Source organism: Sitophilus oryzae, unplaced genomic scaffold (genome assembly GCF_002938485.1).
Source record: "Sitophilus oryzae breed Bouriz unplaced genomic scaffold, Soryzae_2.0 scaffold_1588_pilon_pilon, whole genome shotgun sequence".
In the NCBI taxonomy this organism is placed as follows: Eukaryota; Metazoa; Arthropoda; class Insecta; order Coleoptera; family Curculionidae; genus Sitophilus; species Sitophilus oryzae.
This window is the reverse complement of record NW_022146267.1, coordinates 897,229-914,995: the sequence shown is the minus strand read 5'-3', so window position 1 is coordinate 914,995 and position 17,767 is coordinate 897,229. Positions and strand designations below refer to the sequence as shown.

General features: G+C 30.7%; 1 protein-coding gene across 3 annotated transcripts in view; it reads right to left on the bottom strand.

Annotated features, from left to right (window-relative positions):
- LOC115879817 (high affinity cAMP-specific and IBMX-insensitive 3',5'-cyclic phosphodiesterase 8) overlaps positions 1–17,767 on the bottom strand; it is a 511,035-nt gene that overhangs the window by 273,958 nt on the left and 219,310 nt on the right. For 2 of the 3 annotated variants that reach the window (XM_030896824.1, XM_030896823.1), the window contains exon 2: positions 11,697–11,877. The exons of the other annotated variant lie outside the window; for it this stretch is intronic. In XM_030896824.1, the coding sequence (XP_030752684.1) occupies positions 11,697–11,832 (136 nt within the window). In that variant the 5' untranslated portion in view covers positions 11,833–11,877. The remainder of the gene's footprint in view (positions 1–11,696; positions 11,878–17,767) is intronic. 3 annotated transcript variants of the gene reach the window in all.

The window sequence follows — 17,767 nt, the reverse complement described above, 5'->3', positions numbered from 1 at the left end:
CGTTTCCTAATAATAAATAAAAGCTATTTGGCAATTATAACTCGTGTACCTTATAATATTTTTAGTGTCAAAATTTCACCCGATTAGCTCAACGCTTTTAAGCCCAGGATCGCGCTGGCAAATATGATTCTTTCCACAATGGCTATTAACAAGGATACTCATAAAAATTAGCCATGTAACTGTGATAAGGTTTTTATGTAGCCAGCTCTCGGTCTAATAGATACAGATTAATGAGGTTTCTAGTTAGGTGTATACACGGTGTCTCATATAAGAGTGAACACTACCTTGATCTCATGAAACAGAAGACATTTTTTTTTCTCAAAATTAAAGGGGATGTCTTGTGCCGGCAACACTTTACGAGACCTGTAACCTTAAGACCTTACTAAACCTGTTTGTCCCCTTTCTGTGACTGCATCCACTTTTTCTATCCCCGTACCGTGCACCAAAGTGCAGGTCCTTGATAGGATGGGAGCATAGTTCCTCGAGTTCTAGCCTTACTTTCTCAAATATAAAGTGTCGTTTTCGATCAGAGCCTCGCAGTGACATATTATGTGCTCTGCTGTTTCACAATCTTTATTGCAGAGTCTTGCAAGACTTTCTTGATACAGGTTGAGCTTATTTAGGTAGCACTTGACAACCATATGTCCTGTCAAGTGACCTGTTGTAATCAGCACTTTATTCCTGCTAATATTAGCAGTTTCTTTGTGGTTTGAGAAAGCAGAAGAGTCTAAAAAATCCAATTACCAAAAAAAAACGATTTTTTGGGAAGCTATTTGCTATTAATGATTAATACAAATTGAATAGGAAAACAAGTCAAACAAGTGCAGAAATGTTCTGAAATATACAGGGTGGTCCGAACTGTATTCAGGAAACTTCGGTAGCATATTCTGCAGATAAAAAGAAGTTAAAAACTTCTTATAAATGTATGTCCTAAAATGCTTAGTTTCAGAGATACAGGGTGTAGACATTTCAATTTTTATTTCGATTTTTTCCAAATAATTTCTGAAGTAACGTCAACATTTGGATGAAAATTGGTGTCTGGTAGTTTTTTGACATAAGAAATTAGATTTTGATGTCATTGTGACTCCTATTTGTAGGGGGCGCCACCTATATGTGTTTTAACTGTTTTAAACAGCAATAACTTTTTGTCCGTACCTGGATAGAACTACCGAGTGGAAAAATATATATTTTCGTAATTTTTTACGTAAAACATAGCTCTTGGTAAAAATCGTTATGAGCAACCCTTTTCGAGATATTTAGAATGGAAGTAGTCAATACATGTCATTATTGACAAAAATAAATATGCTGAGTAGATAGTTATTTGACTGATATGATAAATTTGACAAATTTTTATTTTAAATTAATTATAAAAATATTGATAATGATTTGGCACAAAAATATTTAAAATTTATGATGTAAGCGATTTAAGTCTATTAACTATTTAGTCAACATGTTTAATTTATGTGAATAATGACAGGTATTGATAATTTTGATTTAAAATATCTCGAGAACTATTATTCGTAGCGATTTTTATTAAGAGACCTTTTTTACGCTAAAAACGTCGTAAATGTATTATTTTTTACTTAGTAGTTTTATACAGGTACGGACGAAAAGTTATTACTTTTACTACTTACTCTTCAAACCAATTAAAAATATGTAGGTGGCGCCCTCTACAAGTAGGAGTCATATTGACATCAAAATCAAATTTCTCATATCAAAAAACTCCCAGACACCAAATTTCATCCAAATATTGACGTTACTTCAGAAATTATTTGAAAAAAATTGAAATAAAAATGAAACTTCTACACCCTGTATCTCCGAAACTAAGCATTTTAGGACATACAGTACGTCTGTCCGTTCTGTGGCTACGGGGTATCTGTGAGAAGGGAAACGATATTCTCTCGATGTTTTTCGTAAAAAAATTAGACGACGCGTCCCATCAATAAAAATTCGACAAATTTGCAAGTAGCCAATAAAATGAGTGGGCGGAGCGATTTGCGGTGACGTACTCGTTAAGTCGACGTATAAAATATATTGCTGTTTATTTAAATGTTTTTTGTCCGCATTCCTTTCATAGACACAGATCCAGCAGACGAACTGTACATTTATAAGAACTTTTTTATTTATTTTTATCTGCAGAATATGCTGCCGAAGTTTCCGGAATAACAATTCGGACCACCCTGTATAGGATATATTTGAAAAATGGATATATATATATATATATATATATATATATATATATATATATATATATATATATATATATATATATATATATATATATATATATATATATATATATATATCTGAAAAGAATATAAACAATATTTTAATAATTAGCAATCATTATTACGCACAAAAATCTTGAGTTTCTATCTATTTACAATTTTACTTGAATCTGAGAATATTTATTTCGATTGTTATTCCTTTTCAATTGCCATGTATAATAAAGTCACTGATATATATCCTTAAATTAAAAAAGGATTTGTTATCGATCAAAAATATATTATGGAGAAAGTATCATACTTCAATCGCGAGAGCAAAATATAATGATGATAATGCTTTCTATTGAGGCTTTTCCTCTCTAACGAAGCCATATACGTCGTTGTAACTCGAAACTTTATTGCCAAATTAATTTTTCTAAAGGAAGCCTTTTATTGAGCATAAGTATTGTAATATTATTGCGAGATATCAAATAATAATTCCATCCCCTTTTTTCTGAAGCTATTAAAAGTTGAAGCTTACACAGTACGTAATGCCATAAAAATGAGTGTAAAAGATTTTTTTACTTAAATATGATTCTAGTTCTAGCACATGAAATTTTGTTGAATTTCGAAAATAATTTAATTAAAAAAAAATAGTTATTTTGACTTTAATGGTTATTTTAACTAAATATCAGGCTATACAGGGTAAATTACAAATTAGGTAGCTGTAATTGAAATTTAAAATGTATTCTTCATTTTCACAAAATGTAAAATATGTCAAAATCCTTACACTTTAGGCATATGCTTCTTTAATAAAACTCTATTTTTTTATAGAATCTGAAAATTAATTAACATATAGGGTGTTCCGTCACAAAGTCGAGTTCCCCCACAAAGCCACTCCATTGGACATATGGGAATAAAACAAGGCATAGTACGAATTCAATAGACTCCTGGCAGATTAACGCTTTAAGTTTACGCATCAAATATACCACCGACGAAAGTCTGCGTTTAAGTTTATTTTTTATATACAGGGTGGCCCGAACTGCATTCCGGAGACTTCGGCAGCATATTCTGCAGATAAAAATTAGTAAAATAGTTCATATAAATGTATGTCCTAAAATGCTTAGTTTCGGAGATACAGGGTGTAGAAATTTCATTTTTATTTCGATTTTTTCTAAATAATTTCTGAAGTATCGTCAATATCTCGATGAAAATTGGTATCTGGGAGTTTTGTGATACGAGAAATTTGATTTCTCGACACCTACATGCGTTTTGACTATTTTGAAGAGTAATAACTTTTCGACGGTACCTGTATAAAACTACTGACTAAAAGAATATACATTTCCATGACTTTTTACGTAAAACTTGGTAAAAATCGCTACGAGCAACCGTTCTCAAGATATTTAAAATGGGAATAGTCAATACACATTAGTCATTATTTTGAATTAATCATAATTTTTTTTGCGAAAAAATGATGATTAAACAGTTTCTGTTGAATTTTTGGCACAAAAAGATTTCAAATTTAAGATTTCAGTCTAATAACTATTTGGTCAACATGTTTAATTTGTCAATGATGACAGGTATTGATAATTTCAATTTTAAATATCGCGAGAACCATTACTCGTAGCGATTTTTACCAAGAGACCTTTTTTATGTAAAAAAAGTTGTAAATGTATATTTTTTTACTCAGTAGTGTTATACAGGTATGGATGAAAAGTTATTACTCTTCAAACCAGCTAAAGCATATGTAGGTGGCGCCCTCTACAAGTAGGAGTCATATTGACATGAAAATTAAATTTCTCATGTCCAAAAACTTCCAGACACCAATTTTCATCCCAATATTAACGTTACTTCTTAAATTATTTGGAAAAAATCGAAATAAAAATGAAATTTCTACACCCTGTATCTCCGAAACTAATTATTTTAGGACATACATTTATACGAACTTTTTTAATTAATTTAATCTGCAGAATATGCTGCCGAAGTTTCCGGAATATAATTTGGACCACCCTGTATACGGGTGAGTTTCCTACGATGTTCTCTATGGGTATCTCGGAAACTACTGGAGATAGAGAGTCGGTTAAATGGGGAAAGAATTACAGTTTTGTGGGGTCATAAATATGCGCCTTTCAGATTTTTGAAAAAGTTCATGGCTTACTAGATATTTCGAAAAAAACAAATTTCGGCTATTTTAAAAATTGTCCCTAATTCCATTATAAGCTATTTTAGACAAAAAGTTATCAGATAAAAGTTGTAGATAATCACATCCTTAATGAGACTGTGTCCTCCGTTTTTTCTAAAGTCTGTCATTTTTGACATATGACACAAACATAGGTTTTTTTAAATAGAAACCATAGTTGGCCATGACTTCATAAAAAGCGCCATTTTTTAAGCTTTTTAGTGATATAAGCTATAATATCTTTTCTTCGAAAAATTACTGAGTTATAGCCAATTCCTCTAATTTTTAAACAAATTCACTTAGTTAGCCATGGAAACAAGTTCAATCGCCATTGCTCTTACGATTCTTTACAATTTATATTACACAAATTAAAACTTAAAAAAATGATATCACTGCATACACTCTAAGTTATTTTAGAAAATGTTCAAAAAATCCACCATTGTTTTGAGTTGCATCTCTGTAAAACTGAATTACTACATTCTCATAGAAGGACCGGTCGACTTAATTAAACTTTTCTCGTACCGCCACTTCTAGTGCCTCTCTTAATTCATAAGTTCTTTTGTAAACCTTATTGTTAACTATACCGCATAAAAAATTCTAAAATGTATAGGTCAGGTGATCGGGGAGGCCCATGCAATTAGTCCACCTCTTCCTATCCCTGCGTTTGTATAATTATGATATAAATCATTTTTAACATTTCTCTCATTATGGAGGTGGGGGGTGGTGTGTCATAATGAAAGTCATGTTGGAACCACTCTATTGATGTGCGAGTATCTACACGCTTTTCTTCATTTGAAAAATTCATATTTACAATTTTTGTTTATTTTAATTTACAAAGTTTGGATGTGACAGTTTCACATTTCTGAGAGCAACGGCGATTGAACTTGTTTCCATGGCTAACTAAGTGAATTTGTTTAAAAATCATAAGAATTGGCTATAACTCAGTAATTTTTCGAAGAAAAGATATTATAGCTTATATCACTAAAAAACTTAAAAAATGGCGCTTTTTATGAAGTCACGGCCAACTATGGTATTAATTTAAAAAAACCTATGTTTGTGTCATATGTCAAAAATGACAGACTTTAGAAAAAAACGGAGGACACAGTCTCATTAAGGATGTGATTATCTACAACTTTTATCTGAAAACTTTTTGTCTAAAATAGATTATAATGGAATTACGGGACAATTTTTAAAAAACCCGAAATTTGTTTTTTTCGAAAAATCTAGTAAGCCATCAACTTTTTCAAAAATCTGAAAGGCGCATATTTATGAAGCCACATAACTGCAATTCTTTCCCCATTTAACCGACTCTCTATCTCCAGTAGTTTCCGAGATACCCATAGAGAACATCGTAGGAAACTCACCCTGTATATATATGCTCCCAAAATTTCATTTCGATATAAACTACCGGTCTCCTTGGAGACTCGTATGAGGGGCGCCACCCTGTCAAGAAGGATGATTACACTGAAAAATTTCACTCCCGACTTAGCTTTTTTATCTCAAAAAATGATTCTAACTTGAAACAACAAGTGTGTCTGCTTATTCCAATTTATATGAAGTCATAGATCAAGATTCATCAAGATTCCTCGAATTTCATTAAACCTCGTTAATACACCAGCCAACGAACGCCTTGCAATCACGGTTGCATAATGAGACGGGGCAGTCTCGTCACGTACACGCGAACGATCGAGCGAATAAAACGAGACGGCTCTTGTTTGGGCTCGAACGACACGTCAAGGACGCTGTTTTTGCCGTCGCGTTACGTAGAGGAAAAACAAAAGAAGAACCGTCGCGATTTAAACGGATTTCGCTCATTAGCGACATTGTAAAAACCGCGACTGATTTAGAGTTGGCGTTGTTCTGTAGATGTTTTTTTCATTTGTAGATGCTGGGAGATGGGGTTTTGTATTTAAATTTTCTAAATATGGCTTTATAAAGTGAAGTGGTATTGGACATTCTTTAAGATTTCTCTGAAATCTTGAAAGAGGCGATGCCATTAATGCAAATAGTGTTTAAATTCTTGTGTCGTTTTTAGCGCATCTTTATTCTTCTAGAAATATGGCTGTTATAAATTGATAGTTGAAGATAAAAGAAACAATAATTAAACTACACTTTCTTTAAGAGACTTAATGTTAAAATCACAAACAAAGTCTAAACCACTGTCAAAGGCAAAATACTTAACTTTGTTCTTGATTTTAAATTTAAGAATTATCAACAGAAACTTTGTGTGATTTTTTTTATATGGGACACCCTGTATATTTTTAATTAATTGAAAATAATTTAAAATTACCTTACTAAAAATATGCATGCTTGATATTTTACTCGATTCCTCTTCCAGATATACAGAGTTGTTCACCACATACGACACGGAGTATTGTAGCTAAACGACAAGATTTTTACAAATTGTAAGTTTTGGGTTCGTTCAAGGACTATTGGAGCTACAATATAAAAATATTTTTACAAGATACAGAGTGTTCCAAATAAGTAAAAAATATCAAAGTTGTATTTTTTTAAATGGAACACCCTATATATTATTACATTTTTAGTTTCTACGATTAAAATAAAGGTAAATTTGATTAAGGTTTGGTTTGGTTTGGTTTGGTTTGAATAAAGGTAAATTAAAATAAAGGTAAATTTGATTAAGGTTTATTACACTTAAACCTTACCGTTTTTGAAATATTTGCAATTTTGTGAAATTGCAGTATAAATTTTAAGGCTTCATTTCTCCGAGGGTATCAAAGTTTTTAATACTAAATATTTACTGAAGTTTATTTATTGGTCAGTTATTGTGTTGCAATAATAAAAACTTTATTACCTTATACAGAGTGTCTAAACATTTATTTTAAATAATTACTAGCTTTAAACGGCAATAACTTGTTTCATTTAAATGGAACACCCTGTATATTTTATGAGAATCAGATGCACAATTTAATTGTCTATCAAATTGTGTTATACCGTTTTTTACCTATCTCTTCAAGTTTCCGTAGAAAATGCATTTTCTTGTAATTTAGAACTCATTTATTAATATACCCATGGAATACTGACATTTTAGGTTATTTTTAAAGATGTACCAAATTTTTAAAGAGTACAAATACTAATATTGTCGATATAGTTCATTCATTTCATTAAAACATAAAAAAACTGTTTAAATATTTGTTAAAGAGGACCAATTAATATGATTCCAGTATTGAAATTACATTAATTGACTGTTTGCGTTGATTAATAATAATTGCTTCAAATACTAAAAAACTGAATTATGTATGTGTATTAGACAGTGTGGTAAAAAGTAACATCTTAAAAATTATATTTAATTTTTTGACAAATGCTTATTTATAACAACAGAGACGTTCATTTTCATAACTTATTATTATATTGATTTCTGATTCAAATCCACATTTATTTAGAATAATTTATTAACGAACACAATTAAGTATGTAGTTAATTAGTATTTGGGCGGAAATACTGGTGGTATATTTAATTAATGATATACTCTTTTATAAAGATTTAAATAGTTTTCCTTTTGCATACAAATGGGCTAGTAATATCATCGTTTTGCTAAAACGATAATATTACTAGCCTGTACATTTTGTACATTTGTTGTTTTAAAAACAATTCCATGGGTATATTGATAAATGAGGTCTAAATTATAAGAAAATGCATTTTCTACGAAAACTTGAAAGAATAGGTATAATACAATTTGATAGACAATTAAATTGTGCATCCGATTCTCATAAAATATACAGGGTGTTCTATTTAAAGTAAATAAGTTATTGCCGTTTAGAGCTAGTAATTATAAAAAAAAAATAAATTTTTAGACACTCTGTATAAGGTAGTATAATTTTTATTATTGCAACACAATAACTGATCAATAAATAAACTTCAGTAAATATTTAGTATTAAAAACTTTGATATCCTCGGAGAAATGAAGCCTTAAAATTTATACTGCAATTTCGCAAAATTGAAAATATGTCAAAAACGGTAAGGTTTAAGTGTAAAAAACCTCAATCAAATTTACCTTTATTTTAATCGTAGAAACTAAAAATGCGATAATATACAGGGTGTTCCATTTAAAAAATACAACTTTGATATTTTTTATTTATTTGGGACACTCTGTATCTTGTAAAAATATTTTTAAATTGTAGCTCTAATAATCCTTCAACGAATCCAAAACTTACAATTTGTAAAAATCTAATCGTTTAGCTACAATACTCCGTGTCGTATGTGGTGAACAACCCTGTAGAGTTTTTAAAAATTCGCTCACTTTGAATAAGTAGGCTTTGAACGGCGACGCCGCGGATGTAGTGCAAAAATAATTCTGGCTGTGAGCAGCAATTAAAACGCAAATAATAATTCTCAATTTAAACTATATTTAACAACATCTACACATTTAAGCTATATTTAATAACAATAAAAACTAATAGCAAACCAAGACGTCAGATTTTGCGACATGTCGACCGTTTTCTGTTATGAACAGACGGGACCATTGTTTGAACATTTCTCGCGGAATTCATTAACTCAGTGGGGGCGAAAGATACCCTCGTATAACCGCTAAGTACTCTAAATTCTTGTCTACTTTATAGGGGCAATTTAAAAATAAAAACCTTTATTCTTCCACAAAGATAAACATCCATAAGCGCTAACTCCGGCGGTCTCGACGGCCAACGGCTGGGATCTTGGTTAGCTATTCACTTATTCTCGAAATTGGCTGACAATTTAAGCATTCTGAGGCGGTGTCTCGTCTTGCTGGAGAAATATATTTTCGAGTTCTATTAGGTGCAGATCATCAATATGGAGTCCAAAGCCTAGTAGTTAAACTTAAAGAGGCGAACTTTTAAAAAATCTATATTTCGAAGGGGACTATAACAAAATATGTATCAAGTGTGCTATATATTTGGAAAGGTAATTTTAAGTCCTTTTCAGTTAATTAAAAATACACAAATAAAAAAATCATTTTTTCTGTTGATAACTCTTAAATTATTAATTTTAAAGAAAATATACTTAAACCATTAAATTCTACATTAAAAATGGAAATGTTTTCATAAAAATTCATAATTTTCCATCGCAAAAAAGTTACAGCTATTTGTTAAAAATGTACAGGGTGAGTCAACGATAGAGTAAAGTCCATTATCCCATTTGTTTCGAGGTTTACAAAAAAATGTTAAATACAAAAGTTATAGGGAAGGTTAAGATACACATTTTAAAATTATTATAGAGTACAGGGTCCTTCAAAAATGTGTGGCGGATATAACATATGTTTTTTTTTAAATTCAACACCATATTTTTTATTTTATTTTTAGATTCTGCGTAAAATTCTATAACTTTTTTATATATAATGTTATATACCTAAAATTAATAGTTTTTGTAATATTTAAATTTGTTTATACAAATGTTAAATTGCAATGTGGTAAAAAATTGTCAGTTGTACCATTGTTTCTGAAGTTGGAATACCAAAATTTGGTATGACAGTTCTATAGAGATTAAAAAGAAGATATATGTTAAGATATTTTAGTTAAATGCTACAGGGTGTTCAAAATATATTTATGAATTTCAACTACTTAAAATTAAAAAATCTCAAATTTTTAAATAGTACACCTATAAATTTTCATTTTTCTGATAGATTTTGAAAAAGCTCTTTATTAAATATGTCATATACCTATTTTAATAGTTTGCGATTATTCCATTTTTTTCTATTTTTACCCTAATTTTTAATACAATTACGCTATAACATCATAGTTACCGTAACAAAACAAACATATTTATTACTTATTTTTAATAAGTAGTTTAATAATTAGTTACAATTGTTATTATTAGTCAAAATTAACTAACTTTACTCAAATAAACTAAAATCGTAGTCGTGAATTTCTTGGTGTATTTCTATATTATGAAAGATTGACATTTGGATTTTCCGTCGGGCCGAACAGCCACAGATTATGGTAATGCTAACTAGATTACTTAATTGTTGACGACTACTGATATTGAAATTTTCTCCGACATACAGTAAAGTTTTTGTTCTCGTAGTAATTCTGGTTTATAATTCATTTCGTAAAGCCAATATTACTACTGCCACAAAACCGTCCCATTACACACTGAAAATATAATAATATAATATAATATGAAAATGTTTTCTAGATAATCTACATCTATTCTTGTAGTACTTATTGCAAAGTACTATATAATATATAGTACTGAACCAAAAAATATGTTTATTTTGGCTTGTTCGTGTATATCAGTCAGATTGACTAATCCATTTTCAGGAAAATCTGAAACTATTACCTCTACCTCTAACATTTATACTTATTACAACAAATTAAACTAAAATTGACCTTTTGTTCTTAACTTGCTTAATAGACATATGAAATTTTGATAATAATTATTATTTTTTGTCATGGTAACTATGATGTTATAGCATAATTGTATTAAAGATATGGGTAAAAATAGAAAAAAATTGGAATAAATCGCAAATTATTAAAAATAGGTATATGACATACTTAATAAAAGAAGTTGAAGAGCTTTGCAAATCTATCAGAAAAAATGAAAATATATAGAGTTGTACCATTTAAAAAATTTTAGATTTTTAATTTTAATTAGTTGAAATTTATAAATATATTTTGAACACCCTGTAGCATTTAACTAAAATATCTTAACATATATCTTCTTTTTAATCTCTATAGAACGCTCATAGCAAAATTTTGGTATTCCAACTTCAAACAAATGGTACCACTGACAATTTTTTACCACTCTGCAATTTAACATTTTGTATAAACAAATTTAAATATTACAAAACTATTAATTTTAGGTATATAACATTATATATAAAAAAGTTATAGAATTTTACGCAGAATCCAAAAATGAAATAAAAAATAGGTTGTTGCCTTTAAAAAAACATATGTTATATCCGCCACACTTTTTTGAAGCACCCTGTATACTCTATAATAATTTTAAAATGTGTATCTTAATCTTCCCTATAACTTTTGTATTTAACATTTTTTGTAAACCTCAAAACAAATGAGATAATGGACTTTACTTTATCGTTGACTCACCCTGTACATTTTTGAAAAACACCCCGTAACTCCGAAACGGTGGCAGATATTGATGTGCGGTTTTCACCATCATGTTTTTGATAAAAATTGAGCTCCAGACAGATATTAGTTTTCGTCTATCTCCTATAGAAAAGGGTGATTCCTTTTAAAAGCGTCATGAACATGCCACTGAAGAATATTTTACGAAATACCGAGATGGGACCGGACCTACGATCAGTATTATAGTTTGTATCATCTCTAAAGCTCCTTTTAAACTTATTATATATTCCTTACCATTTACAATATCCTCCATCAACACCTCATTCCGACTTTCCTCCTCTTCGCCCTCCTCCTCCTCCACAATTTCATTATCGATCAACGAGTCCATGTCGTCGATCTCCTCCGAACTGTTCTTGTTCTGAATAATCATTTTAAAATGAACTTATCCATGGCTGATGGTTGTGTTTCCGCGTCTCTGCACAAATTTATTACCAATAAGTCTTAATCGACCAGGATTATAATAATAAATAAATAAACGATGGGCTGGCTTGTTGGATTAATCGTTTAGCACGAGAAGCATGTATTTATATAGTTGGTTGGTTGCTATATTCTCCTTTTAATATACAGGGTGGTCCGAACTGTATTCCGGAAACTTCGGCAGCATATTCTGTAGATAAAAATAAGCAAAAAAGTTCGTATAAATGTATGTCCAAAAATGCTTAGTTTCGGAGATACAGGGTGTAGAAGTTTCATTTTTATTTCGATTTTTTCTAAATAATTTCTGAAGTAACGACAATATTTGGATGAAAATTGGTGGATCGGTGGTTTTTGACATGAGAAATTTGTGTTTACCTACATGTGTTTTAACTGTTTTGAAGAGTAATAATTTTTCGACCGTACCTGTATAAAACTACTGAGTAAAAAAATATACATTTGCGACTTTTTTTACATAAAAAAGGTCTCTTGGTAAAAATCGCTACGAGTAATGGTTCTCGAGATATTTGGAATCGAAATTATCAATACCTGTCATCATTGACATAAATTAAACATGTTGACTAAATAGTTATTAGGTAGACTGAAATCATAAATTTGAAATCTTTTTATGTCAAAAGTTCAAAAGAAACTGTTTAAGCCGGAGTCTTATGCATCCGAAATCCGATGGTACGACATCCGAAATTTGAAGTTATCGTGTGAAATAAAAAAAGCCTGTCACATATATCCGAAAGTTCGTTCCGAAATTTGACAGTTTTGACATTTAGACCTGTCATTCCTATGTATTATTATTATGTATTATTCCATGTATTATTGGAGAAACACTTATAAAAATAAATTCCTCGCCAAATATCCCGAAATTGCCCACTTTCCACTAAACTTGATTTTAAAAACCAATGTTTTCAAAAAAAGTGAGGTTAAAAAACACACCATATCGTACAAAAGTTAAACAAAATTTAACTTTATACGAAGTCGGACGATTAGTTAAAAAGATCGGATAAAAATTGGTGTCAAAATATTTCGACCAATAGGAGCACCGTCGGATCGTCGTGTCATCGGATTTCGGATGCATGAGACTCCGGCTGTCAATAATGACATGTATTGACTATTTCCATTCTAAATATCTTGAGAATGGTCGTAGCGATTTTTACCAAGAGACATTTTTTACATAAAAAGTCATGGAAATATATATTTTTTGAGTCAGTGGTTTTATACAGGTACGGTCGAAAAGTTATTACTCTTCAAAACAGTTAAAACACATGTAGGTGGCGCCCCCTATAAACAGGAGTAATTTTGACATCAAAATCAAATTTCTCGTGTGACAAAACACACAGATGCCAATTTTCATCCAAATACTGATGTTAGTTCAGAAATTATTTGGAAAAAATCAAAATAAAAATGGAACTTCTACACCCTGTATCTCAGAAACTAAGCATTTTATGACATATATTTATACGAACTTTTTTACTTATTTTGATCTGTAGAATATGCTGCCGAAGTTTCCGGAATACAGTTCGGGCCACCCTGTATACTGTACATAATTCATATAAAGCTGTTCTAAATCTGTAACGCTAGATATGGAATATTAAAATATGAAAAATACTAAAAAAACTTAAGAATGTTTACTCATTTACTAATGTAGAAAATAAATGTTAAAAGTTACATACAGGGTGAATCTTGTTTAAGTGTGTGTATATTTTGACCTCGAAAACACGATTAGGGTTTTTTTTCGCGATTTTTTTTTTAATTTTAAGTTTTTCCAAAAAAAAATTGGGTTTTTTTTTAGTTTTTTGTTAATAAACATGATTTTTTCATAATATGGCAACATATAGGTACTAGATTAAATTTACAGGAAAGAAAACACAGAAAATTGCCAATTTTCGGAAGTAATTACCCAAGTGCACCAAAATTACCGATAATTTTTCATGAAAGCATATTGTCTAAAAACTGCATGCGTTTATATTCATATTTTGCCATTAGCTCTTCCAAAATATGAATATAAACGAATGCTGTTTTTATTGACAACATGCTTAAATGAAAAATTATCAGGTTAATTTTGATGCACGTACGAGTGTAATTCGGTAGAATATTTCCCGAATAAAAAATCATGAAAATACAAGTGAAAATACATAGGTTTTTTAAAAACATTTATTTGAGCATATTAAAAAAAATCTATTTAAAAATGAAGCAATAAAATGAAACAGAACTTATAATATTAGAATTAAAAATTACATGAAGAATTGCAGTAAAGAAAGGTGCCCGGTGGCGTAGAGGTACAGGCTCTCGTCTACCAATCTGAAGGTAGTGGGTTCGAATCCCACACCCGGCATTTCATCAGCCGACTATTTTTATTAAAATAAAAATAGTTTGGGTACCTAGGTCGACTCAGCCTTAAATGAGTACTTGGGATTCACAATCCTGAAATAATAATAGGCGGTTGAAGCGTAGTGCTAGCCACGTTCCCTTCCTTGTATACCGAACGGCTCTAGTATGGCAAGCTGTACCTTGCTACTTCCAAGGCGTTAAACGCTATATACGGGAGCTATTATTATTATTATTGCAGTGAAAAACACCAGTTATAAAAATTATTATGTTTAGATTCCATTGCGGTACTTGAAGATGCTGAATTTAAATATGCTGAATTTGAATTGAAATTAAAAGAACCTATAGTAGGTATTATCCCAGAATATCTAGCTACGCAACAGAAAAATACTCGAAATGAAAGAGCTAAAATTGCACAAATAAAATACTAGATGGCGTGACAATATCATAATCAGAATATAATTGGAAATTTTGAACTTTCGGTTTTAGATCGACGGCCCGTCGACCGCCTTGAAGCTCGCCTAAAATGCACAGTTGCCAGATTCAAAAAGACCTTTAATTGGCATCCCATTCGTTTTCTGGTGTATAATAGTTTCTTTCTATTCTTCTTTTCTTGTCAGACACACTTATGTTAATTATTCGTTTGGCTTTTAAAATAGTTTTAAGTATATTATTACAAAACATACTCAAAAAATACATTTTTAATATACACTACCTTGTATTGTTAACTAAGAAAATACCTTTAATTACCTTTAAAAATATACAGGGCGATCGATATTGTAATATTCATTAATGCTGGAACATTAGTAATGAAATATAAGTTTAATAATAATGGAAATAATTTATTAAAATGCAATAGCACACAACAAATCTTTATAAAGAAACGCAAGTATACCAAATTTGGACCCAATCGAAATCCAGGAAATGATATCATAATATTGTACTCCACTCGATATGCTTCAAGGTACCATAATATTGCAATGTCACCGAAGATCCGTAGTATACCAAGTTTAAGCCCAATCGATCGCCAGGAAATGGTATCGTTATATGGTACTACATTATGGTACCTCTTGATATGCTTCATGGTACCATAATATTGCAATATCATCAAACATACGCAAGTATATATCAAATAAGAGCCCAATCGAACGTCAGGAAGTGATATCATAATGTAGTACTATAGAAGGTACCACTTTATATGCTCCATGGTACCATAATATTACAACTAAAGATACTACTAAAGATAAGTAGAATACCAAGTTTAAGCTCAATCGAACGCCATGTATCGTAATATGGTACTATATTATGGTATACTATTTCCCTTATAAAATGACAGCGATCTTCATTTCATAGCCATCGCTAACGCCGTTTTTCCCCGATCATACGGTATAAAGTATGAACACAATTGAACGTCAGGAAGTGGTATCATAATAGTAGAGCGATACTTATTATATTGTCGCCGAATTACAATCAAACGTCAGGAACTGATTGTAATTCAGCTTGTAAGATTTAACCCCTACTAATATGGCAAGTTAAATACTTAAACCTGACTTAAACGTATGAAAAAAAGCACTGATCTATTTTAATATGTTTAAATGATCTAGCAAATTTGAAGGTAGGCTTTATCAGGAAGTATTACAATATGAATTACACAATGGCAACACTGCACAAAATTCTTTTAAATTTCGTTTGTAGAAAACTATTTTCTTTTAAATTTATCGCCCTCCATTATGTAGTAGCGAAACTACCGCATCAAAATATCTGATTTGGAGACAGGCTTTAAAAGCCTGTCTCCTTTTGATACCTACAGTTTTATACATGTAACGAGGCTTCTGTTGCGTAGCCTAGATATTCTGTGGTATTATACAAAAACATTAGTATTATTATTAGAACTTTTAGCAGTTTCATTGTCTCTCATTTTTTCTGGTGATTAATTATAGTGTTTTTCGGCTTACTTTCGGCAACTTTTTCTTCAATTGCACTTAAAGAATTGTTTCCAAGTCGAGACATTTTTAGAGAATACCTTTTAAAAATAATTTACGTCTAGGTGACAAATGTGTCATTGTCACTTAGACATTCTGCGGGAAATTCTCGTCGGGTAATTTTCGATTTTAGCGGTCAATTTTCGCCGAAAATTACCCGCTTCATATGGGATTTTTTGTACATGAGTGAAATATTCAAAGTAAAATAACTTGGGACTTGCTGTTTTTATCGAGATCTACCATCAGCTATGAAAATATATGCACTTATTTAAGACTCGCTCTGTATATGTTTTTCATGCGACTGCTATCTAAAACCGGCGTAAATACCCGATCTACCCGTGCAGTAAATACTGTATGATCGAAAAAAAAAAACGGCGTTCAGTTGGCTGGAAATTAACATCGATGACATTCCCCATATGATTGTACATATAAAATGATAGCGATTTTCATTTCACAACCATCGCTGACGCCGTTTTTTTTTTGATCGTATTCTAGTTTATAACACAAGGGATGTGTGTATATATACAGAGTGAGTGTTAAATAAGTGCAAATATTTTCAGAGCTGGTATCGGAATTTTAAATTATAATCTTTATTTTCGAGAAAATTTAGTCCAAACATAAGGAATATTTTGTTGATCTTTGACCATCAAAATCTTAAAAATAAAAAAGTTGTCTAAAAATGTGCAACGTACAATACGGATATAGTACAATCCCTTATCTTTAATTTCCTTCTTCATTTGCGTAAAAATACCTAGCCGGTTTTACATAAAACGTTAAATGCCGAACGCTTATTTTGCTACTTTTTTGGATTAGTGAAATGGAATCTACCCGATGATACGATTTAAACATTTTTTTTTCTCAAAAAGAGGAATTAAACTTTGGACTGCTACTATTGCTTTTAATACAAATAAATAATGTGGTAAATTTATTTGTTTGTATTCAGTTGTTAACTGCGTTAGTATCACCGGTAAAATTGCCGCAGAGAACAACAGAGAGTATTAATTTGTTTCAGTTTAGTTTTAATTTTCATGGCGCAGAGGGGAAAACTCTGGATTAGTGTAATTTAATCAGATCTCTCTGGGAAGCCGACATTTTAAATCGCTTCTAATTCCAATCTAAATGAAAGTTCGCTAATTTCCGTTTCAGGAATAAAACATTCCTCTTCCTTTTTTAATTGTTCGATATTCGTAATTTGCCTCTAATCCCTTTAGATTAAATCTGTTAATTCTCAGTTCGTGCTCTATTTGTTTATCGTTTGTAAATAATAGAGAAAAATGTATTAAATAACTATTTTATCGGGTTAACTGCGTACCTACTAGTGATGGGTTGTTATTTAACTATCTGTTATTTAATAACAATTATTTATAAATAACATAACGCAACCGTTACTACTTCTAAAAAATAACAGATATAAAATAACGACACGTAGAGATCGGCCGCTCGTGAAACGAAAAACGAAGTCGGCGCTCTGCATCACCACGAAATTCTATGCTGCTCGAAGCAATTCCAAAAAACAACTAGTATGGATGGAAAACATGTTATTTCGTCAACCATCGATACAGGCGGCGA